At 41.8% G+C, this 23,552-nt stretch overlaps 1 protein-coding gene across 12 annotated transcripts in view; it reads left to right on the top strand.

Moving 5' to 3' along the window:
* Window positions 1-23,132, top strand: part of MICAL3 (microtubule associated monooxygenase, calponin and LIM domain containing 3) — a 159,337-nt gene extending 136,205 nt beyond the window's left edge. For 8 of the 12 annotated variants that reach the window (XM_072361542.1, XM_072361540.1, XM_072361546.1 and 5 more), the window contains 6 exons: window positions 1,334-1,441; window positions 2,151-2,244; window positions 14,726-14,791; window positions 17,083-17,182; window positions 18,015-18,088; window positions 18,173-23,132. In XM_072361542.1, the coding sequence (XP_072217643.1) occupies window positions 1,334-1,441; window positions 2,151-2,244; window positions 14,726-14,791; window positions 17,083-17,182; window positions 18,015-18,088; window positions 18,173-18,357 (627 nt within the window). In that variant the 3' untranslated portion in view covers window positions 18,358-23,132. Of the gene's footprint in view, window positions 1-1,333; window positions 1,442-2,150; window positions 2,245-6,470; window positions 6,522-14,725; window positions 14,792-17,082; window positions 17,183-18,014; window positions 18,089-18,172 lie in introns of all 12 variants that reach the window. The other 4 variants (XM_072361544.1, XM_072361552.1, XM_072361551.1 and 1 more) reach the window with 3 other exon arrangements.
* The last annotated feature ends 420 nt before the right edge of the window (window positions 23,133-23,552 follow it).

Genomic DNA, 23,552 nt, shown 5'->3' with positions numbered 1-23,552 from the left:
CTTTCTGAAATCATTAGTGGCCTATCGTGACAGTCACAACAGCATTGAGTAGGATAGGAAAGTCATGCTGTCTCTAACTTTCCAACAAAGTATTGACTTCTTGGAGCTTTAATAATGGTGCTTGCTGATCACCTATCCTAAGAGTTTTTAGTAGAGCTGTGGACTGATCAAATAAACCTCTACTCACTGAGAACAATAAAAAGGAGATGGTGTGATCAGCCGGCAGTACAATAACTAGATAAAGGAAACTTCAGGGTGTCCCATATTAATGTTTTGTCCTTAAACTTAACTATCAGTGTGGAAGATACTTCCAGAAGTGGAAGACATGTGTCCAGCAATCCCATAAAGGCTTCATACATGTGTGTAGGAAGAGGTTTCTTCTCTTCCCTATAGGTCATTTAGTGCAGTTGTGAAGTTTCTTTGACACTCTAAAGGTGATGAGAGGCAGCACACCTAGATAACAACAAACCATCTAGTATACCTGAAAAGATACTCAACTACTTTTCAGTACAGTAAAAAATTTAGACTTTTAGATATTTTGAAAACCAGTTCACATGGGAGAAAAGGAGGAGTATCTTTCTTTCTCTATAAACGCAGCCTTTCTCATTTTGGATTACTTCTGGTGCTGTGATATTCTTGTTATGCGTTGGTTGCTCTGTTTTATACCAGACAGCTTTGTTGCATTCTTCTTGAGATGGGATTTACCCTCTCACACCAGAACACTGTTCTGTTTTCAAATGTCATTTTGCCTTCTTGATTCAGAGAAAAATTGCACAAATTTACACAGGTAGTCATTACCAGTTATGTTGGTATAACTCCCTAATACAGATATTTCACATCCAGAATAAAATGGTTTCTATGAAGAGAGCAGAATACCAATATAACTACATCAGTCTATATTGATCTCTTAGTTTATTCTGCCGTAACTGTTCATGTAGATATGCCTTTATCTTCTAAAATGAAATCAAGGTGATCCCCTTATAAGGTACTCATTGACTTAATTAAGTCCATTTGGTTAGATCTGTTGAGAAATAGGTTAAAAATGGATTTGATTATTGTGGAGAGGTTCCAGATAGCAACAGAAGACTGAAGTGGGACATCATATAAAATCACAGCTTTGCAATTGGCTTTGTGTGCTTCTTCACTCCTGATTTGAACCTGAAATTGATGCTCACTGCACTGTGAACACCTTTGCCTACAGAAGCTTGACTTTTGACACAGCTATGACAAAGACAGAACACCTCCCTTCTGCGGTTTTGGAAAAGAAAATCATTTTCCCTCCCCCATTGCCTCTGGGCATGGAAATAAAGTCTGCTGTTTTTCCTTCCTCCAGAGAGCCTACACAGAAGAGGAACTGAATGCTAAGCTGACCCGACGAGTACAGAAAGCTGCCCGCAGACAAGCCAAGCAAGAAGAGCTCAAGAGGTTACACAGAGCTCAGGTAGTGTCTCACAATCTTCTTGTTATGGCAGGAAACCCTATCCAAAGACACTGCGATCCTGACAGTCCACTGGGTATGTCAGAGGAGGAATCCAGAGCCAGAACTCCCTCTAGTTTTACATGGTTGTTTCTGCTCCTACTTCCTCTATCAAATTTGGTGCAATCTCTGAAACATGGGAAGAAATTGTTGGAACCTGTCAAGGTAGTTTAACAGCAAGAAAAGTGACAAATGAGACCATAACACCTTTTTACCTGGAGATGAATATGGTACCACTCACTGAACAAAAGAGCTGTAGTCAGATAATTTCAGTGACTGCTTTCCTAGTTTATGCTGGTAGGTGAGGTGTTACCAAATAAACTCAGCTCACAAAAGAATCTGCTCACACCATTTATAGGAGATGAGTTTTGTTTAAAACTTGAGGAAGGGGATCAGCTGACTGAATGGCAACACCTTTTACTTCGCATTTAGGTGGAGGATTTCAGTTGTAACAAATAACTGAGTATTCAGGTGTCTGTAAAACGAGATGCTAGGATGCAGAGATGGGGGTATCCTCACTGGAGGGAACTGTGATGCTAGCTTTCAAGGCAGTGTGTTGTTGGATGCAAATACTTGGTTTTCAAACAGCTAATTTGACTGAAGTCACTCGGTGCTGGACATGTGCAGCAGACAGAACAGGAGAATTGTTACTGATAAGCTCATTTCTCATCAGATCATCCAGCGGCAGCTTGAACAAGTGGAAGAGAAGCAGAGACAACTAGAGGAGAGAGGGGTTGCTGTGGAGAAGGCCCTTCGGGGAGAAGCAGGTATCCAGCAGAGCTTGGTTTGCTTTTTAATGTTTTTTTATCAAATGCTTGTGCAGTAGCCCATAGGTGCTTGGATTTTAGAGGCATTTGGACTATTGTAGCCTAGAATTAGAGTCCAATATGAATCCATTCCCCCTTTTCTTCCTTTTCTGAGGCCTTGTTATTCTTGTATTTCCTCTAATCCTTGGACCTTTCTAATGGCAGAGACTTAGTTTGCTTGTCTTTGCCTGAGACTCAGGAAGTAATCCTCCAATTATTAACATTAATAATGGGTGTCTGTTTCTGCATATTATTGGATTTTACAGCTAGAAAATTACAGGGGTTTCTTAGCTGCAATTCACAGCTATCACAGTAGAAGAACCCCATTTGTACATGAAGAAAGTAACTGTGATTTTGCGTATGCTTTCTCTATTGTGTTGGATTATCGAGGTAGTGTCCTTACAAGGGACCATCACAGAACATCTTCCTCACTGCACAGCCCAGCACACTGATTGCTTCAGACAAGTTGTGCAGAGCAGAAATACAAACGTACTGAAAGGTATCCATGGCAAGCTGTTTAATGAATGTTGATCTGTACTTGTAATTATACTAAGCAAGTTTCACCTGATCTGGCAAAAAATGAGTGGAGGAGTACTTGGTTGAGGTAATGCTGATAGTAGTGTAATGATATGGAAAAAAAAGAGTCCTTTAATTGCATGGAGTCAAATATCCAGCAGGCAAATGCAGTGTGCATATATCTGACAGGATTATGCCCAGGATTATGTACCTGATTACGAAGTCCAGAGATCAGTAATGATAATGATCACAGTGGAACTGTTGGGAAGAATGATTTGGCTTGTTGTTTGGACTGAAGAATGACCACTATGTCTGTGAAGATGGTATAAGATAAAGCAGTGAAGGTTCATCAGAGGAAAAGTCTGTTGAGACTCCTTGCCAATCACTTCACCAAGTTCAGTTGTGTTCGCTACTCCGTGAAGGCATGCTAAAACAGCAGGTCTGAGTAGTTACCAAAGCAAATAAGTCCTACAAGTGTGGAAAATGATCTTGATGACTTGAGTGGTATTGTGATCTGACTGGGTTTTTAATATGTGGGTTCAAGAAGTACCCTTGTGTAAAAACTTCCTGTGTGGTGGTGCCACCTTCCTTATGCAGTGTATTTCTGTGTAGTCCCACTCTGTTTGCTGGCCTGCCAGTTACTGCACTTACTAACACTTATCTCTACTTCCTCTTTTTCTTCTACATCTGGAAGTCTGTCTTGAATAGTCAGCTGCTAAATGACGTTCATGTAAGACATGTCAGAACAAGCTGAAAATCTTAGCAGATGAGAGAACATCCTTCAAAATGCCAAAAAAATAATAGTCCAGACCAAGAGTAAGAGCTGGTATTTTGTATGGAAGGCTGCAGACTTACACCTTTGCATAACTTACTCATATATAACTTAGCTCTCCCAAAATGGAAGCAGTCTTGGATGAGCTTATGCATTTGTGGATTTCCCAGTGAAGTTATGGAATTGTAGGTCACACTTTGTGAAATGAACCTCTTTTCTTCAGGAAGCCTGTAAGGTGCGCTTTACTCTTGATTACAGTGGCTTAACTCCATCATAAAGAATTCACAAGCTCCAATTCTCCAGTTATATCCTGTGATTAACAAGAAACACATTTTGATGGGGAAAAATAATAATCTATGTGTATATGTAAAGCATAGCCTTTTTTAACTGAAGATCAAAACCAAACTCCATCATTGACCACTCTTGCTTATATACTTCACGTAAGTTTGCAATAAAATAATAGAAATTATTGTTTAAAGTATGTGACATCACATCCTGTAAGTGCAATTAATTTCTGTCTCCAGTCTTCTTCTCAACTGCATTGCCTGGGTATTGACCTGGGTAGTGACCACTGCATTCAGCAGTACTGATGTGTGAAGATGTGGCGTCATACCTTATCTCTGATAAGTTTTTCCCTAATGAAACTTTGTAAACAAAAGCTAAACAAAAGGGGAAGGTCAACGTTGTCATCATCTGGGAAAAAAAAAGAATCCTTTTAATAGGCTTGTACAAGTGGGAGAAAGGGGAGGGTGGAAAGTATGCCTCCTATGCACATACTCCATCCTCATAAAAAGAGAAGGATTGCAAGACAGGGTCAAAGAAATTGCTGTCCCTTAGAGAGCCACCAGTGTTAACTTGAAGATTATACTGGGCTCTGCAATTAGTGGGTTATTCAGCTTCCCACCCTGTAGGGAGAGAGCAAATCACTCACTGCCTGAACATTTAAATAGGAAGTTTTGGAAATGTTAGTATAGTTTCCTAGTTCTAGATAGCTGAAAATCCTGACATAAGAAACATGATTTTGTATTTCGTAATGATCCATTTTCTTTTGTAGAAAGAGATAGACTGAGATCCTTTCCAAAGTCTCTTATCATCTTTCAGAGTGTTCCCTGTTAATCATCTTTCTATTTTTCTTTGTGTAGAGGTCTTTCATTAACTTAATTGTCCACGTCTCTGACCTCTGGACCTTTTCCCACCTTTATAGAAGCAGATCTTTCAGCTAGACTGGTGAGAACAAAAAAGATAGTCTGGGTAAGGATTTGTTTGCTTAGAATAATTTTGCTTTTATTTTCCGTCCATTTTGTTTTAGCCTTAGTAGGTGGTTTATACCGATCAGAATAGTCAGTGTTTTTTCACAGCAATGTCCGGTTTTTGGTACAGTTTAGATCCCAGCAATAGAGCGAACAGTTCCGTACTATTTCCAGAAGCGACAGTCCTTATCTGATTGCTGTCAGGCTGAAATGTTCTGTTTGATGATGCTAGCAGGTCACTGTCAACTTTAAATTAGACAAAATAATTGCATCTTTCTGTGTAACTTCTTCTGTTTTAAATTGGCTCAGCCTCAGGGGAGCTGACGTGCAACTGGCCTCCTGTTCTTTCAAAAGCTGTGAACACTCAACCTAACATTTCATTTCTGATTCAGAAAATAGTCTCACACCATATGATCACTCAGTTGCCTTAATTGTTCTCTTCTTAATATCTTTGAAGATCTCACCCTTTGTCAGTCACTTTTGTAGTAAGAATGAATGATCTGAAATTGGAAGCTCTATTTAAGGTGGCAAGTTTGTCGTATACAAGGTGGGCCAAGCTTTCGTCATCTGTATCTTTTTTCTTCCCTTTTCGTTTTGTATTTTCTTTTGCATGGTGGCATTTCACTGCCAAGGTAAAGTAAGATAATCTCAGGAAAAAAAATTATCCCGTTGTTTTTCTGCAGCATCCCAGGAGACAGCTGGAATGGGCTCACTGTTAACGTAACACTGCTTTATATTAAAGTGCATTCGCCTGTCTGGACATGATTATGACTTTTCAATCATTACCTTGAAAAATATGTCAACTTGGAAATTTCTTGAACCTTTTACTTCTTCTCCCTTGTTCTCCTTGAGCACAAACGTTGACAGTCGTTTTTAAGATGTCTTGTATTGCCAGATTGATTCTGAAAAATTTAAGAGTAACCTCTTGACATCAAGTGAATCACATGCAGTGAGAAACAGTGCTCTCGGTACTCCCATGTGTATTCCTCAAAGAATAACTGCAGTGCTAGACTCACGGCGTACCTGACTCTAGCAGCTGTGGACAGGCTTGTCTCTGTTTCACACCCTCTTATGTTCTTCTCTCACATAAGTACTGCATTAGCAGAAACCTTTTTCGCCACACTTTGTGTCAGCACTCAGTCAGTGCCCGTCACTCGTGTTCTGTACGTGCACATCCTCCACACACTCAGCTCCAAGAAGTCAATCCTTACACCTTATACCTTATTCCTCTTGCAGCCGACCTAAACAGTTATGAAAACAACAAGAATAGTTCTGCTTTTCTCAGCAGGAACAGGAAAGACATCATTGTCAAGTGCTGGTGTAGAATGAGAGAGTGAAGTGTCTGTAAACTTCTTGATTTTTCTCTATGGATATCCATGCCTGCCTGCTGGGAATTTTCTCCTCATCTTCCCAATGTATTTTTGTGATACATATATGTGCGCATGCACATATATGCATATAAACAGACATAGTTTTATATGTATTATATATATATGTGCAAACGTACATAGGTGCATGTTTCTTGTTGTTCTGTCTTTTTTGTTTCTGTCTGTCTGTATGTCTTTTTTTCTCATAGATTGCTTTGGTTGTGTGGGGCTAGGGTGGGTATCTGACTCAATAACTCTGTCTTCACCAATTCCTTGTTATAGACTATTGGGGAGAGTCTTATTACAGTGACCTCATCGACTTGCATCTGGGTGGTATGTATAGCTGAACCTCCCGCTGACACTAACCCTGCTGACACTCCTTCCCACCCCTCCCTTCACCTACTTCTCCCATCCTTGGCTCACAATCAAGAAGAAACAGTCCTTGCACATGACTGGCAGAACCCCTTTTGCAGCTCAGGAAGTGGAAAATCCTGGCATACTCCACAAACCATGTGTAAAGCTCCCTCTTGTATTTTCCATATTGATCATTATTTTGGAATTTATATAGTTTTCACTCCAGCCACCTTCACTGCTAGAAGTGGCTGTTCTGACTTTTGTTTCTCCTTTGCAAAGTCCAATTCTACCATCCTAATCTTCAGGGAGATATATTAACGCAAAGGGAATGGCAGATCTGACCAACTCCCAAGAGCTGCAGCGCTCTAAAGGATTATTTATGCCTTTGCCTCCTGTTTCTCCTTCTGAGGCTCTTTTGCTCCTTTCAGAGGGTATTTTGATGAGCTCACAAGAAATGCATCCTCAAGGTACTTCGGAAACAGTGGTAGATGACAGATTTCTTATTTCTTGGTTTGTCTTATTGTAGGGCTAAGATGAGAATCTACAGGTAGAGTTGCAGTCAGTTTTGGTGCAGTCTGTTGTTTCCAGTTGCCTCCGTTTGCATCATTACACAGCTTTTAAGTTTGCTATGTAACTTGATTTTTTTGTATCTTATTTAAGTAACAAACATAGGAGTGTTTAGCTCTTATTTTCCTTGCTTGATGATTATAATGTGATTGACACTCTGCACTGTGATTCTTCTTTTCTTTAATTAATGTTACTTTTAGCTCTGTTTTTCCTCACCTTACAGTTATAATGTGGCTATCAGTCTGCACTGTGGTTCTCCATTTCCTTAATTAATGCTACTTCCTGAATCCTGTAGTTAGGCAGATAACTTCTGCTCTTTAAATGGTGCTTGTTTAACGTTTGTCCCTCTTGAAAATTAAAATTCCCTTGACTTATTTAGTTAACAATGTAAATCTGTTCTTACAAAGTGAACAAATCTGTCAGTGGATCTAAGAGAAGGCAAACCCTTCTAGGTTGCTTTGCCATCGGAGAGTCTCTAATTTTGTTTGCTGTCAGAATATGAAGTTGCTTGATCAAGCTGTGCTTTTGTTGAGGGGCTGCACTGCATCCAGCTCAGCAGGATGGAGGGTCCACATGCTCCAGGCCTGACCCAAGACAGATCCCTGGAGGTCTTCCCTCTGCTTTCATTGTTTTCAATGAATTTCAGGTGAAATCAGGTGTGCCCAGACCCACGTGAACATGAAATGGGAGCTGTAAAAGGGTTGATGCTGAATTGTTCCTAACAGATCCCCTTCCCCATCTAATGCTATTTCCTCTAGACCCTTCCCTCCTCCCCATCCTCCTCCTCCTCCTCCCAATGCCTCATTAGAGACAGCAGTCCCATCAAAATCACTGATGGTGGCTTTAAGAAAAGCAAAATAATCTTTACTTAAAGGGACACTGTCACTTAAAAATTACTGCGTTGCAGAAAGTCTCAAATAATAAAAAACTGAATTTGCTTTTCATTTTTTTTTTTTTTTGCTTTTTCCATTTCTCTGTGCTGGATCTGTCACTCCAGAGTCGTCATTTATGGGCTTCTATTACAAGCTGCTTTTATTTAGATGGTGACTTTATTCATTTGGACTCCAAGCAGTTAGAGGCAACATTGATATTAAAAAGTAAAAAGACTGATACACTTAAAAACATCATTTTGCTCATCTCAGAAATACCTTTTCCTAAAGAAGCTTAAAAAAAAAACCAAACATTGGGCAGTATCCCTTTAAATGCAATGAGCCAATAGAGCCTGCTGAGTATGTGGCTTTATAATTTAGTTTTGTTACCTCTTTAATTTGCTTTTGATTTGCTCTAAGGGCTGCCAGAACACTTTTGCCAGAGGGGATACATTGCTATGCTGCTACTTGTCACTATTCAGTGGCTGATTTAGAGCTCAGCGCTCAAAGTGATGTGTCTGTGCAGGCTGCTGCATCTGGGTGGAGTGCTGTTAAACCCCGTGGGGCTGTGTGGTACTGCTGAGCTCTGTAAGCATTGTGGGTTAATTATTCAGTGGGTAATTTATGTCTCTGAGGCACGGGCATAGCTGTGAGTCGTACTGTCAGAAGAACAATAAGCAAAGTTACAGAAGTACTTTGCAAAGTTATCTATTAGTTGGTAATTATTCTCAAGTGATGAGGACATTACTTTTATCAGGATTTTCTTTATAGTAATGAGAGTTAGGTTTCCTTTGGTAGGTACAGGCTACACAACAACATCTTCTGCAAGGTGTGGTAACTCTTGACCTCCTGGTCAAATCCCAATGTACAGGATTGCAGCTGGCTATCCTGGCTACCCATGTTGCTCTACTCAGATGTCATAATCCACTCTTCCTGTTCCAAAATATCATGTACCATTGCTCTAAAGCACGTGTTTCATTTCATGCTTCAGATGGTCACATTTCAATTCTGAGTAGTTTTTCCTGTGTGTATTGTATATGTAGATGTGTTAAAAGAAGGTTACAAAAGTGGCTAAATCAACTGAAATAAAGATTGTGTGTTACGTTGATTTATCAACAGATTTATAACCTTTAGGCTCGCTGCAGAAAACTCTGCCGCTTACCCTTATGGAGTAACTGATAGCAACACTAGGATGTCATCTCTGTAGATCCTCATGGAGAGCAAATGGGACATGGTCAGTGGATCTCACTGGTGTTTGCTGGCAGCTGTGGAATGGTGAGACTTGAAAACATGGATTCTGAGCCAGGCACTGGAAGGATACAGTACTCTGGTGGATACGCACTCCATCCATTTTACTTACTTTCCAGAAGATCTTTGTCCTAATCCCATCTTTTTCCATCCAAACCTCCTTACACCACTTCCATCATCATTCTCAGTTTGTTTCCTGTTTTCAGGCATTTAATTTTAATCCCTATCTTTTTGACAAAGAAATCCTAATATTTACCCTTCAGTCCTCCTGTTCTTCCCCACCTGGTCTTCTACCCCTTGTGTTCCCACTGACTCAAGACTACCAGATTCAATTCCTGCCAGTGGTTTTCTCACAAAATTTTTGGGTTCTTTTCCCTTTTCTGCCATTATTCTTTCTCTGGACAACCCTAGCTCATATCTTCTCGGATCTGTCTTCTTCCACCCCTTGCCTATTTTCCCCTCTCCTCTCTGCCTCTTCTCCTTTAGAAGTTAGCATTCTTAGTCTCCTTGCCCAATTAGTCTCAGCCTCAGATCTTCCTTTCCCACCAGTTCCTTGTCCCACTTTAGCTCCTTGTCTGACTCTGGAAGACAACTTTGTTGTTCCCTCTGTGTTCAAATAGACAACTCCATTTTCCTTGCACCCAGCAGGGAATCACTGGGGGAGCAGCCCCACACTCCATTTGCGCTTTCCTCTTGGCTGGAGTCAGGAAGAAGGCTGGTATGTTTGACGGTGCTGATTTCAGACATTTATTCTTTCTTGACAGGGTTCTGCTGGACATCAGGTAAACAGGAAAGAAGAGAAATTGTGTTTTTAAAAACTCATCATACTTTGTTTGAAGTACAGTGTCCAAGAATTCACTTTTTATTAGCTTATTTTAAATACTGGGCTCACTAAGTTCTTTAAAGACGTGCAGATCTAATTCTGCAGGGCCAGAGTCTGATGTACAAAAGTGGGAACAGTCCTAATTCCTGTTGTTGGCAAACAAAGCTCTCCTGCAAGAAGGCTGAAGTTATAAGATAACATTACTTTTTCAGTCTGCAGCTGCTTTTGACACTGAAGCAAATCTGTGACGTGTTTTCTTTGCAGGAAAGAGCATCTGATAAGCAGAACTTGCTAGGTGTAATGAGAGTACTTGCTAGGTACTGTAAGCAAACAGTTATCATTTGCCTGCTTCTTTCTGCATACCGCTCACAGGTGCACACAGAAACAAAGACAGGGCCAGCATGGGCCTTGTGCAAGTTGTGATTGCACTTTGAAGTGCCTTTAGGTCTAGTGGGATGCAGAAGACTTCTATGCAGTCATTTGCACGTTCAGCTCCAGCCATTGCTTTTCCAGGTTTCTTTAGCCTGCCCACCTCAATTTCTTTTCCCCACTTTCTCCTGCTGGTTAAAGACAGCATTCAGTTTGCACGGCAGTGCAGCAGTCTGTCAGTTTTGCTCTGGTTTCTTAGAATGATTGTATTTCAGAGCACATTCATATCAACACAGTTTAATAAACTGCAGTCAGACATCTTGAACGGTGTACCTACCAGATAGTTGTCAGAATCCTTTCCCTCAATTTTATACTGCCTACAATTGTGTGTGATCTGTATTGAGCACTGTGTTATAAGTACTGAGATAAAATTAGAGTTCTTCATCTGCTGTTAAGTGGCACATGGAAGTTGTTAGTAGAGTAAGACTTTGTAAAGTGTGATCTTGGCTTATAAGGCCAAATGCTAGCATAGTGATGCATGAGAACGGAAGTTAGCCTCAGAGCTGGATTTCCTACCCAGTGTTGCTGATTTCTGAACTGCCCTGGTTAGTTCACAGATAGCCCCCTGGATGCACATTTTGCAGAGGATTTGGTCTGCAGAACATCTGCTGATGTAGTTGTGACATGCAGTGGCTCAGCAATTCATCTCTCCCATTGTAGGGCTTCTGCAAACAAAGAATGGGGAGCCATAAGTTTGATGGTAATGGCATCTGCCACCCAGAACTTTCTGCTATGCTTTCCTCTTCCTGATTGACCATTTCTACTTCGGCCCTCCTGATTATGAAGAAGTATTATGTACCTACAGCAAAACAGGAGAAGCCATTCTTACATGTTGACGTTTAAACAACAGGAAAATAAAATAAGAAGACCAGAGTCCTGTGTAGCTTGTGCAAGAAAGAACAAGATAGAGTGAAAAGGAAGGGGTATCTTCATAGGTTCTATAAAATTTTTCTTCCTTGTTTTGGCAAGGCTTAGGAGCTCTGGCCTTTATTCTTGGATTAGCTCCTGATTTCCACCACTTCATGGTTGGACTGGATGATCTTGGTGGTCTTTTCCAACCTTGGTGATTCTGTGACTCAGCAAAGTCTGCAGTCTCTCAAGTGTGCTGTGGTAAGCAACGTCTTTCTTGTCATGGCTGTGTTAACTCAGAAAGATCTGGGGAGCACTGTTTGCAGAAGCGAGATAATTCCAGTCAAGTCATTGGGATGTGGGATGTGGCTGTCTTCCTGTGCACCCTTCTGAATTCCTCTGCTTGCCATCTCTGTTACTTGAGTTATGGGCTGCTGACCTCTGCTTTGAAGGTTGCACAGAGAAGTAGGCCTGGAACAAATGTCATCAGCAGGGCAGCCCATAGCTAATAGTGCTGTGGATAAAGGCCTGTGCTGCCTGACCTTGGCTGCATTTTTTTTTGTGGTAGGGGCCATGTTAACAGAATCATCATTTTTGTTGTTGTTTTTTAATTTGCTTGAAAAGAAGAGGGTTTTTCCCATCTGTCCACGACTCTCTGACCAGGAAAACTGCCTTGCAGTAATGATCACTATGAGCTATGAGCCTATGAGCTGGTGATTTCACTAAACAGTAGTGAGAAGGCTGTGATGTCTACTGTAAGTTTACTGATGGTTTGGGGGCAATAAAAAGACATACAAGGATTTACTGAGTATAATCGGATGAGTGAGAAAGGCAAGGCAGGTTAGACAGTGCAGTCTTTTTGTAGTACCCAGTGAGGTGCTCGGGCTCTTCTCAGGAGTTTGTTTAGACATAAATGGATGCAGTGAGGTAAGTTTCAAGCTGCACTTCACTTCTGCCCTCGCTGTTCAGGACCTCCAGGAAGTAGGGAACACTTCAAAGGCTTGTTAATCATCGTGGCTTGTTACTCATCATGGATTGATGGAAGTTGTTTCCAGAGCAGCTGTAACAATCATGTAACCTGTATTCATTAATGCAACTGGAATTTGCAACTGGAATAATTGGAAAATATCTTAATAGTGCAGGTTGTATTCATTACGTTAATGAATAGCAATATTAATATATCCAGTAGCAGGAGTATAGATAATATAGACTTTGTAACTTGATTCAAGGACACATTATTCATAGACAGGAGAGGAGAGGATTATATTTCTGCTAAAAAACAGGACAACAACTGAGGCCAAAGGAAGAAGACGTGATGTGGGAGGTGCCTGCACTATTGTCCTCTGCTGTGTAAGACCTATGGCTTTTTACTGGGGACCAAAGTTGGCGTCTTTTCCTGGGGTGTGACACTCTGTTCACTGATGACAAAAGTTGATAGTTTGCGGCCATAGTTGCAATGAGATGAATGGCATTTTCAATATCAGGTATTTATTTTCAGATCAAGTCTGGCAAATTCAGAATTCATCACCAAATCTGTAACTCCACAGTTTGAAATTCAGAAATGCAACCGTGTTTGAGTCGGCAGTATCACCCACCTCCTGGAATTCTGAATGAAAACTCAGACCCTGAGAAATTGAAGTGGATTCTTCCATATAGTTAAATATCTATTTCCTGATGCCCCAAAAAGAACTGGTAGACCATCAATTAGAGTGTAAGGGCTTATATGGTGAAATATTTATGTTGAATAAGGTAGGATGTGAAACAAAAAATGTAGTGGGCATAATGTTCTACATGCTCTACTTTATATGGAAGCTTCTTCACAGAGGATAGCCTGTATATTTCAGTGCTTTGGGGACTTGTTTTTGCTTTTGTAACCTAAACCTGTGAAACGGCAATCACAGGAAAAGCAGCCCTAGCATTTTTCATTTTAAGTGAAGAAGCTGGAAGACCGAATAACTAGAATTAAGGTTCTGGTACTGTCAACTTACGTTGGTACGGTGCTTTATCTGTAACTGTCGTGTGGCCAACTGTGGAACCTCTCCTAATGTTGCCCCTTCCTGCCCCCAGTGCAGAGGTTTCTTCCTGTCTGAGAAAGCCTTGCTGCTCAGACACAGGCTTTGAAGCTGATGTGCTCTCCCTCTCACTCCAGTGCGTCCTCCATGTGCTGGTCTAGTTCTGTGATGGTCCCTTCTAAAGCTCTCCCAGATTGCTGCTAGTCAAGAGTTATGTAAAGCTGTCTCCAAACTGCTGGCTTCTCCACATTATGAGTTACTCTTAGCATATTATTGTTCTGGTCCTTTTCCCAAACAGGAATTCCTCCCATTTATAAATGAGGTTCTTCATTAAGAGTAGCAAGTGTTTTAGTTTACTGGCTTTGATATTTCAGGCTCATCACCTCCTTAGTGCATGTGTTATCCTCTAACTATTGAAGTGGTACCCTACTGTTTATCTCTGCAATGTTAAGTACAGCTGAAGAGCAGATTCTAAGTGTTGAAGCAGCTGAACCATTGTAGAGATGAGAAATGTTTGTCCTTCCTTTGGTGACTGTGATGATGGAAAATATTCAGTAAGTCACTGATGTTAGCAGGACTTGTAAGCTTTGTGAAATGAGAATGTCAAGGGACAGCTTTAAATTCACTGTCTTATCTTTGCAGTGCCCTTAAGTGATCATTCCCCCCACAGACACTGACATGAATCATTTTTTTATCCACGTAAAAGTTGATTCTCATCTAAGCATCCAACCTGAGTACATGTACTCACCATGCTTGACATGGCTGATCCTGGCAGATGGGTTCCACATGAATCAGATTCTCCCCGTGATGCTCCCTACCTGAAGGAATTGTTTTCCATTTAAAAGGATACTTTTTCCATCAGTGGATGCTGCCATGGTGATAAGACCATGGTACTGTTAAAGCTGTGAGGTGGGCTGGCTGTTTACAGCTGGAGTCTTATGCATGAAGGAGAGACTTTTTGTAACCCTGCTTGAAATTTGAGATGTATCAGCAGGAGTTAAATATTTATCTCTGCTCGTCCTGACATCTTGTTCACAAACTTTTCAGTTGAAGACCACAGGATTGGAGATTTACGTTAGGAAAAAGTCAGCAATAACCTCCTGTCTAGGAATTGTACAGCTCAGTAAGAGTTCACCGATACTCAGCCTACCTCTTATCTGTTATCTGTGCTTGCTAGAGACATTATTCATCTGTAGACTGTTCCCTTGTTTCTGCTTCTCCATTTCTTGTATTTTTTCTTTTCTTCTTGTGTTTCCTTTCTTTCTCACTCTTACGCTTTTTGTCCTTTGCTTGTCTTTTATTTCACCCCTTTCCTCTCTTCCGTTCCACTTCCAACTTCCTTTTCCTCTCCTGCCTCTTCCTCTTCCTCGTTTGGTCCTATTGAAGTTGAGCCCAATGGCGGGACACCACGTCGTAGACCTCTCTCCTTCTGCCCTTGCTGTGCCCACGAAGGTAACGTAACCTCACACGCTCCCTGTTCTCCTTGACCGCAGCTGGGTTGTCATAGCAGCACTAGTCAGCTAGTGACCACAGGGTCCCCAGCCTTTTATTGCTGTTTCCCCAAACCAGCCTTCTCAGTAGCAACCTGGTAACCAGCTATGTGGGCCTATGGCAAGTTACTAAAGGTACAGTATCCCTTTGGCTAGTCCCAGCTGTGCTATGATGGGCGTGGTGGAGCGGTGGTGGGAGCAGTAACATCACACTCAAAAGTTTCTGTTTGCATTTGGTGGCTTCGATTTCTCCATTCCTCCTGAAAGATGTTTGGAAGGTGGGGTAAGGGAAGAAAATTTGCTTCCTTAAATTGCCTTTTAATGAATATACATGGATTAAAGGAATACTGTGTCTTTTTAAAGGACTGGTTGTCAAAACATCTGTGAACTTTAAAAGTAAACAAACATAAAGTTAGACCAGTTTTTCCTCATCCGTCTTGCTGAGTGAGTTCTTTAACTGTCCCAAATGGAGTTTGCCATAGAGTTTCCATTGCCAAGGCATGGGGGAAGGGGGCTGTCTGTGTGTTCATGGTGTAATTTTGCTAACCACTTACTTTGCTTTCCATGGTGCTCCCTCATATCAGTTGTCAGTGCTCTCTCTCCAATCCTACCATTCTTCCTCTGCTCATTGGCTGTTTAAAAGTACTTAATATATTCCATAGGTCAGTAGTGCTGTCTTTTTGGCTTTTTTCTTAGAGGCATTTGTTTTCTGTACATCCTGGCATTGGAAGGGACAGGGAGACTTCCCAGTGCTTTCATGCGCCACTGCACTGCACATCTGCATGTACCGTCTCCCTCTCCTGCCGCCATATGGGCATATTGTGCAGAGATGCTTAGAAAGGAATGCTTGGAAATGAGCAACGCACTGATATAAAGCCCAGAGAGCTGGAGGCTCTTAGGGTTGTACAGCTGGGTCTGGTATTTCCCAAGGGTCTGCTCTGTCAATTTTTCAAAGGCAGATGTTCTCAGACTAAGCTGCAGTTCAAAGGAATTGTAGGCCTGCCTTTACTTCACTCCAGTGCAGCCGTTCTCTGAGACCAGAAGGATGAAGGCAGGTCACAGATCTGACCGTCAGTAGTCATTAACGTGATATTTGTGTAGTGTTTCCCAGAGTTTAAACAGCAAGCTTTGCTGCATGATTATTTTTGGAATCAAAATGACTGATTAATAGGTTTTGCTCTTGGTGTAGATAGTACGTACCCTTAATAACAAACTTAGACAGGGCTGTTAGTTACTTTAGAATGCCTAGCATACATGGTAGGAAACGCTGTAGGGCTCAGGAAATGCTCTAGGGCTCAATTTGAGGCCTTACTCTGGCTTCCATTTCTGTGCAGGTAGGTGAGTTGCCAGGGTTCTTGTTGGCGTTGGGTAAGAGTCAAGGCACTCATCTGCAGCTAATTCAGTGTGAATTCAGTGGCCCAGAACAAGGGACTGCCAGGAGGAACTTTCCTGGTAAGCCCTTGTGTTTGGTGAAAATCAACAAAAGGCTTTGGGAACAGAATTCTGCAGTTTATTCGAGGTAACTTCTGACAGATGTGAGATTGATCAGTGTTCCACTGCATAAATTCATGGGTTGGTTTAAAAACAAATACCAACCAAGACATACCATGGCCCAAGATGTGGTGCTTCCACTTTCACATTAGCAAATGTGTCGGGGGGTTTTCTCTTTCTTTCTGGTACTGATGTACAATACAGTTGAAGTAGTTTCTGTGCTTACTGTGCACAGGGGATCATCAAGGAGGATAGATGCATGTGGCTAGGAGGAGCAGTCAAAACCACTCATTTAGCTATTGAAAAAGATGAGATTTTACTTTCTCTCAGTAAAATATAAGATTGTGGACGTACAGTTGAAGAAAATAAGATGTAGAGTGGCAATTGATTCAATTTCTGATGAGTGCACACTAAAGTAGCTGGCACAAGGAACTATAAAGCTCTTCTAATGAAAGGAAAAGTGACGTACAGAAGTGTGGGCTTTCTGCAGTGAATGTGAGGAAGAAACAAGCAATCACAAGAAAATGAGAAAGCAAAAAATACTAATACAAATCAGACTCCAAAGACAAGAGAATCCTTTTGGAGATGACTTCCACTCTTTTATGCGCTCTAGGCAAACTGAATGGACCCGACTTGGGAGTGCTCTGGCAGCATCTTGCTCGGCTTTCTTTGCACATTTTGCCCCATTGTTGTTTTTGCCATTTGGGCTTGTGAGGATTGTGTGGTGTTTTGCCTCAGTCTTACCAAGTTTCTTTTTTGCAGGCATGGGAAAGAAGGATGATCCCAAGCTGATGCAAGAGTGGTTCAAGCTGGTGCAGGAGAAGAATGCCTTGGTTCGCTACGAGTCCGAACTGATGATCTTGTAAGTCAATGTGCAAACTTCAAAAGAGGGATTACTTTATAAGTAGCAGTGGAAGATTTGTCAGTACCGTCTTCCCTATTAATGCTTGAAGGTCAGCAGTCTTCCAGTTTGATTCTTGGCTTGAGACAGGGATCAAACTTTCAAAAGAGTGCAAGAAGAAATAAGGAATGAAATTTCCAGCTGTTTGCATGTGTGCAGTAAGGATACTTGTTCAGTTCTGAGCCCTTTCCAAGCTGCTTTTGGATAAAACACATACTGTTCACATGTTACTGAGAGACGAAGAAGAAACGAATGGCTTCTAAGTGTAGCCAAACTGCTTAATTCTGTTACCTTTGTCATATGGCCCCTTTTCTCTGCTTGTTGTGGGACTCCAGTGCTTCTCCTTTGGGCTCACATAACAGATTTTCTCCTTTAATAAATCTGGGAGCTTTCAGGCAGCTGGCCTGAGCAGTGTGGAAGCTTGGTGTCTTTTTTGGTGCTTGAGTCAGAAAAGTCCCAAGATGTCATCTGCATTCAAATTGAAATGGTAATGACCTGGCATGACCTTAGTTGTGAAGTAATTTGTCTTTGGAGTGGCAAATAGCAGATGATGTTGTATGGTTTTACAGCGATTGCAGTTTTGCTTGTTCCCAGTGTTTCACACTGTCTTAGATTTGTACTTTAAAAATCTAGTTCTATACACTAGGTACCTTCAATGGTCTTCTAAAATAGATTGATAAAATGCATAGCAGATATCTAGAGGGTGGGCAGAAATTGAGAACGGTTATGGAGCAATTGTACAGAGCATTTGAATACACCCAGAACTTGGACTCCTGTTGTGTTTCCCTTCCAGCGCTCGGGAGCTAGAACTGGAAGACAGGCAGAGTCGATTACAACAGGAACTCCGGGAGAGAATGGCGGTGGAAGGTGAGAGCAATAAAGATTACCTCATCGTTTGTATGTGCATATTTCTTGTCTTGCGTGTGCTGACAGTTTTTGATATCTCTGTAGATCATCTAAAGACAGACGAGGAGCTCTCAGAGGAGAAGAGGATCCTGAATGAGATGCTAGAAGTAGTAGAGCAGAGAGATTCTCTCGTGGCTCTCCTTGAGGAGCAACGGCTTCGAGAAAAGGAGGAAGACAAGGACCTGGAGGCAGTCATGCTCTCCAAAGGATTTAGCTTGAACTGGTCCTGAGCTCGACACATTTACCTCTTCTGGTTTGTGTTCTCCAGTTGGCCTACCCTGAGTTCGCCAGAATTACATGGATAGGAAAATGTTGAAGGGGAAATCTCCAAAGGGTCTGACAGCATGCAGTGATTCAGTTTGAAGCACTCAGAAGCCTTTTGATAAGTGTGTTGGTTCCAGAAGCTTAAGTTTTACATGTCTGCAAGCCATGTTGAAGAGTCGAGTCTGTGGAGTCTCCTTGAGGTTCAGTACAATTGACTGCATTTTTTTTGTTGTTTGGTAGCTGGGAGAGGAATAATCCATGTGTGGGGAAGGAGGTTAAGGGAAGAAGAACCCTTAACTAATCTGGATTTATAGCAGTCCATTCCTTTCCCATTTTTACTACAGCAGTTCTTATAAAAGGGAGGGGAAGTAACAACCCTCTCTGGAAAACCACAGCAGCCTGTAGCAACCTGCTTGGTGGAGTCATTTATCCAGGAGAGCTCCAGAAGCCCAGAGCAGCACCTTCTTTGCTTTAGTCTTCCTCCCCACCAAAGAAACTGCAGTTGGTCATTATGCATGGATATGAAGAAATACAAGACAGAGAAGATACTACTAGTTATGCGTGATGGAACTCTCTGCCTCACGGCTTTTAAAGAGATTTGGGCATCAGAAGACTCACTCCCTGTTATAGTCTCCTAAGTCTTTATTGGAGGGGAAGAAGGGGAGAAGAAGAGAGACGGAAGATGCCCTTCTGCTTTGCTACACACTGGAGAGACGGCTGCTGCTGGCCTTCATCTTCTTGGCCACAGCTCAGAGGCTGATGGGCTTCTTCGTTCTGTTTTTATTGCGACTGTTTTGACACTGGAAAAACTGACTGTGGGACAGTGTTGAGTGTGCACTGGGACAGGGGTGTTACCAAGCAGCATTCCCTGGCTGTTCAGCTCCTAAAAGGGAGAAGCCCTTAAGTGACTCAAACCACCATTAAGACTTTTCAGTGTTTTTATTTTTTCCTCTATATTTTGTTTTTGCACATTGGAAACGAAGCTTAAGACCTGCCTGGGCCCTCAGTCACTTTGACCCTTTTATGTCGATTAACTTATTTTTTTAATACTTGAAAGAATATTCATTTTTGTATCTTTTAGGGAAAAAAAAAAATAATGGATGAGTGATAGGTGTGTGTGCCTGCTGCATCCTACAACTTCCACTTCTAAATTACTGGACGTTGTTACCTGTGGCTATTTATTAGTGTTCTTATAATAATTTTAATGTTACACATATTCGAGGGGGAATGGGGGAGTGTTTTAACTCTATTAGAGGACGACACTACTGCGGATTGGTCCCTCTTTCAGAGCAAGGGCAGTCTTTATGGACCCCATGGACGCATCCTGCCCTAGCAAGATTTCCTTTATGATAAAATCCTGCACACTTGTGGAGCTGTAAGAATCTATTTTGCGTTCCTAGCATACTTTTATTCTGCATCCCAGAACCCCTCTGTTGGACTAATAAACCTATAATTTATTTAAATTTAATTTTTTTTTATAACGAGAAAGCCAAAAATGTAAGGCAGAAATATCCCACGTGTCCCTTTCTCACTGAAGGAGGGGACCTTCATACTCCTGAGATACAGCGAGAGGGACTTTCATGGAAACAAAAATAGCACATTTCCTGCTGCATCTGTTGGAAGAAGCTCCTTTTGGCTCAGCTGGTGAAGCTGCTGCTTTTAAGCCAGGAGGGTACTCATTATAATTGTACGTTAAGTAATGCGCAGGTCATGCACTTAGCAGTTCAGCACCATCCACTGTTGGACAGATTCAGGAGCACGCTACATCCTGAACTTGTTGCACAGAGCTGAAATAGCACTGTGTGTGGGGTCTGTGTCCCATCCTTAACGTGATGTGTTAAGAAATTGTTTCTGATTCATTTTTGTTTTTCCCCTTAAGTTGTTGCCTATTTTCTTTCCATGTTAAGGAAGCCCTGGAAAGGTGTTCCATTCCCAAGCATATTCATACAGCATGGTGGCTCCTTCAGCTTGAACATACACTGTTGGTGCAGGATGCCCAAGCAGGGCTGAACATCCTTTAATTCTCTGCCCCAGGATAGATGTTCTTATCATGGTTTCTTGCTGTTGACTCTCTGCCTCCTTCAAAGAGGCCAGCAGTCTACAGGCTGAGGTCAACTCTGATGGATGAACGTATCTCATGCTGAGGAAGAATGGGTAGGATGGTCTCCAAGGTGTGTGAGCGGGGCTGTTTTTTACACTTCAGGAGTTGCCCCTTTTTCCCTCCTTCCCATTGTCAGCTAAGGCAATACAAATGAACTACAAACTGGTTGTGAAACAAAGCAGGTTGGCAGCTTCAGTGCTACTTAGTAACTATGCATGCTAGAAAGTCCTAGCCCTACACTAACCTCACTGGACAATATTCTTGAGAAGCGTCGGCCTGCTAACAGGATTCAGTTAGCAGAGTATTCCCTATTTGCCAGTGCAGAGGCCAGCTGTAGGAGTCAAACTGGTAATGATAGTAGGTGACATAGTCTGCGTGAGGGGCCAGTGGAACCTGCAGAGATGAGAAGAAAGAGGGAACCTCAGTAGTTTACAGTGAACTGTCCAGCGCAGAGAATTGGCCTCAGTCCCTTTGGTAGTGCATATGGACCATATTTAATTTTAACCAAAAGATCACTGAATGTGAGCTGTATAAAGAAGACATACCAGGTTAATACCCATCCCTTTTCGTGCTGGGGGACATGGGCCAGAGTTTTTCACTGCCTGAGTCATATCACATGAGGGTGGAATGCCCTCCTGCAGGGGAAACATGCGTATCCTAAAACTGAACTCTTTGAGTTGTGCTGACACCCTGCAGCACTTAGAATGAAAGCGGAGACCTAACATCGCACACACAAAGTAATTGAAAGTACGTGGAAGGAAATCTTAAAAAGCCTTTTTATATCAAATGGTTTTAAAAGGCACAACTTGTATTTGCTGTTCAGTTGCACTTTAAGAATATAACTTGCATACCAGATACTGGGTTTTTTTACTGTCTGAATATTTTTAATTCAAACTTTGTATTTTTAAAGCTAAAGAAGGCTCTTGTGTCCACAAGATCCCTTATTTGTATAAGAATCCAAGTAGGACGTTCTAGCTCCTTGTGCTATCCAGGTGGGAAGCAGCACATGACTCAGCCATGTGTATTCAATGACGTGTGTCCATCATGCACATGAGGGAAGTGAAAAGGCTCTCAGCCTCTTAGAATTACGTATTAGGCATCTGCCTGTACACCCCTGTGTGACAGTCCCCAGGGGCTGGTTCCTTCTTCCATGTCATGGGAGGAGTCACAGAGCTAGTTTCCAAATGGGCACACTGAGGATGGGGCAAGCACTTCAGTCCCCTAAGGGGAAAGGAGGAGATGATATCACCTCCTGGAAACACCCAGGAAGCAAGTAGGGATGGGGGAGCAAAGACTGCCAAAACACTCAATCTGCTGTTTTCACAGTACAAATACTTTTTTTTTTTTTTTTTTTAAATACTGTTCTGTTCCTTTTCCCATCTTTTCATGTGAGCTCACAAACGGCTGTAAAATCCTGAGCTTCAGAGAACTACGCGTGGGGAGATGACAAGAGCATCTTTCAGCTCCAACACTCTCCTTGGGTTTTTTTCCCAGCTAACCAAAACCCCATGGTCTCGCTAGGGCATGATACAAACTGCGTCGCTCAACATATTTTCGAGCAAACGACAAAGTTTTAGTAGTCCGTGCTACTCTCTGTCTCTGCATTTTGTGTAAATATTTGTTTGTATGTAAAGACACCGGTGGATCCATGGGTTACCCCTGCGGTCAAGAACCTGAGTTTGTGCAATGCCTAGGCCTCTGTTAGAACACGGTGCTTGCGTAGAGCTGGTCACCACATTTGTGTGCACTCTGGTGGTTTTTCATATTTTTATACATCCTAATCCTGAACATTATGAAGTATTATTATAAGTGGTCTAGACTGCATGATCTAGAGCAGCCAGCATTTCTATTTTCATAGCAGCTGTTCCTAAAACGTTCACAGCTACACCTTGTTTGGTTAACGCTCTTTTCAAATGAGTTTTCAATTAAATGTTTACACCAAGCGCCAGCGGACAAGAAAGGTGTTGCATCACAGAATCTCCTGAGTGCAAACTGAAAAGCCACAGCAAGGCTGTCTGGGAATTTAAATCATCACTGTCTGCAATAAAGAGAACTCTAAAGCAAACTAGTAACCAGCCTGTACATAGTTGGCAGAGAGAGATCACTTGCTCTTGACTGTTGTAAAGTAAAAGAGATTAGAAGCTTTCCAAAAGCCTCCACTTTTGGATCGCTCACAGTACTGCTATGGACAGGGTAGCGGGCAGATGAGGATGTCATTGAAAGTAGGTGTGGAGGATGCCAAGTTGTGATGGCATTGCAGTAATTTAAATATGCTCTGTATCTGTGCGTGCATGCGTGCGTGTGTGTGAAGTCTGTTCCAGGTGAAGGGCTTTTTTGCCTTGGCATCTTCCCTTTTGAATGAGAGTGAACTCTGATATTCAGATTGTTCAAGGCTTTTATGGTTGGCATGTATGGAGTGTTGGCGGAAAAGCATATCTACCCTACTTGTTAAAAACAAAAAACAAACTAAGCCCAAACTGTTCCAGCCTCTTTTCTGTTTGGTTGTTTGATCATCTGTTTTTATGCACACTTGCTTCGTTGGTGTTGAGATTTTAGCACCTCAGACGGCCAACTGAACTAAAAGAAAAAAAGAAAAAAAAAAAAGGAAAAAAAAAATAAAGTCATTAATTATTTTTTCTTTTTGTTCGTGGAGTTACGGTTTGTTTCCCATGCGTCCACTCCCACAGCTGGTGAGGAAGCCAGGAGTTGGAGGAAGGCGATCTTGAGATCAAAGTCCAGGTGTTCCAAGCGCTGCATTTTGGGTTCGTTTTGTTACTGTTGGAACACTTAGAGCCCATCTGAGTTATCTGACATAAAACCAAAATGGATCTTGATACAGCCCCCATATGTAACACACCTTTCTCCAATTGTACATTGCCTCTTTTGTGAAAAGAAACAATCATAAATACCACAAAGGGGTGAAGGCGACTGTAGGAACTAGGATTTGGGTTCTGTAGTTGTAGTTCACTTCCTTAGCCTAAGTAGTACTTGCACGAACCTTGGCATAGCTGGGCTTAAAACAACAAGGACTGACATCAGCACCTCTCCATTGACTTTCCA

This window comes from Excalfactoria chinensis, chromosome 1 (assembly GCF_039878825.1).
Source record: "Excalfactoria chinensis isolate bCotChi1 chromosome 1, bCotChi1.hap2, whole genome shotgun sequence".
Lineage (NCBI taxonomy): Eukaryota > Metazoa > Chordata > Aves > Galliformes > Phasianidae > Excalfactoria > Excalfactoria chinensis.
This window is presented reverse-complemented; position numbering and strand designations above follow the sequence as displayed.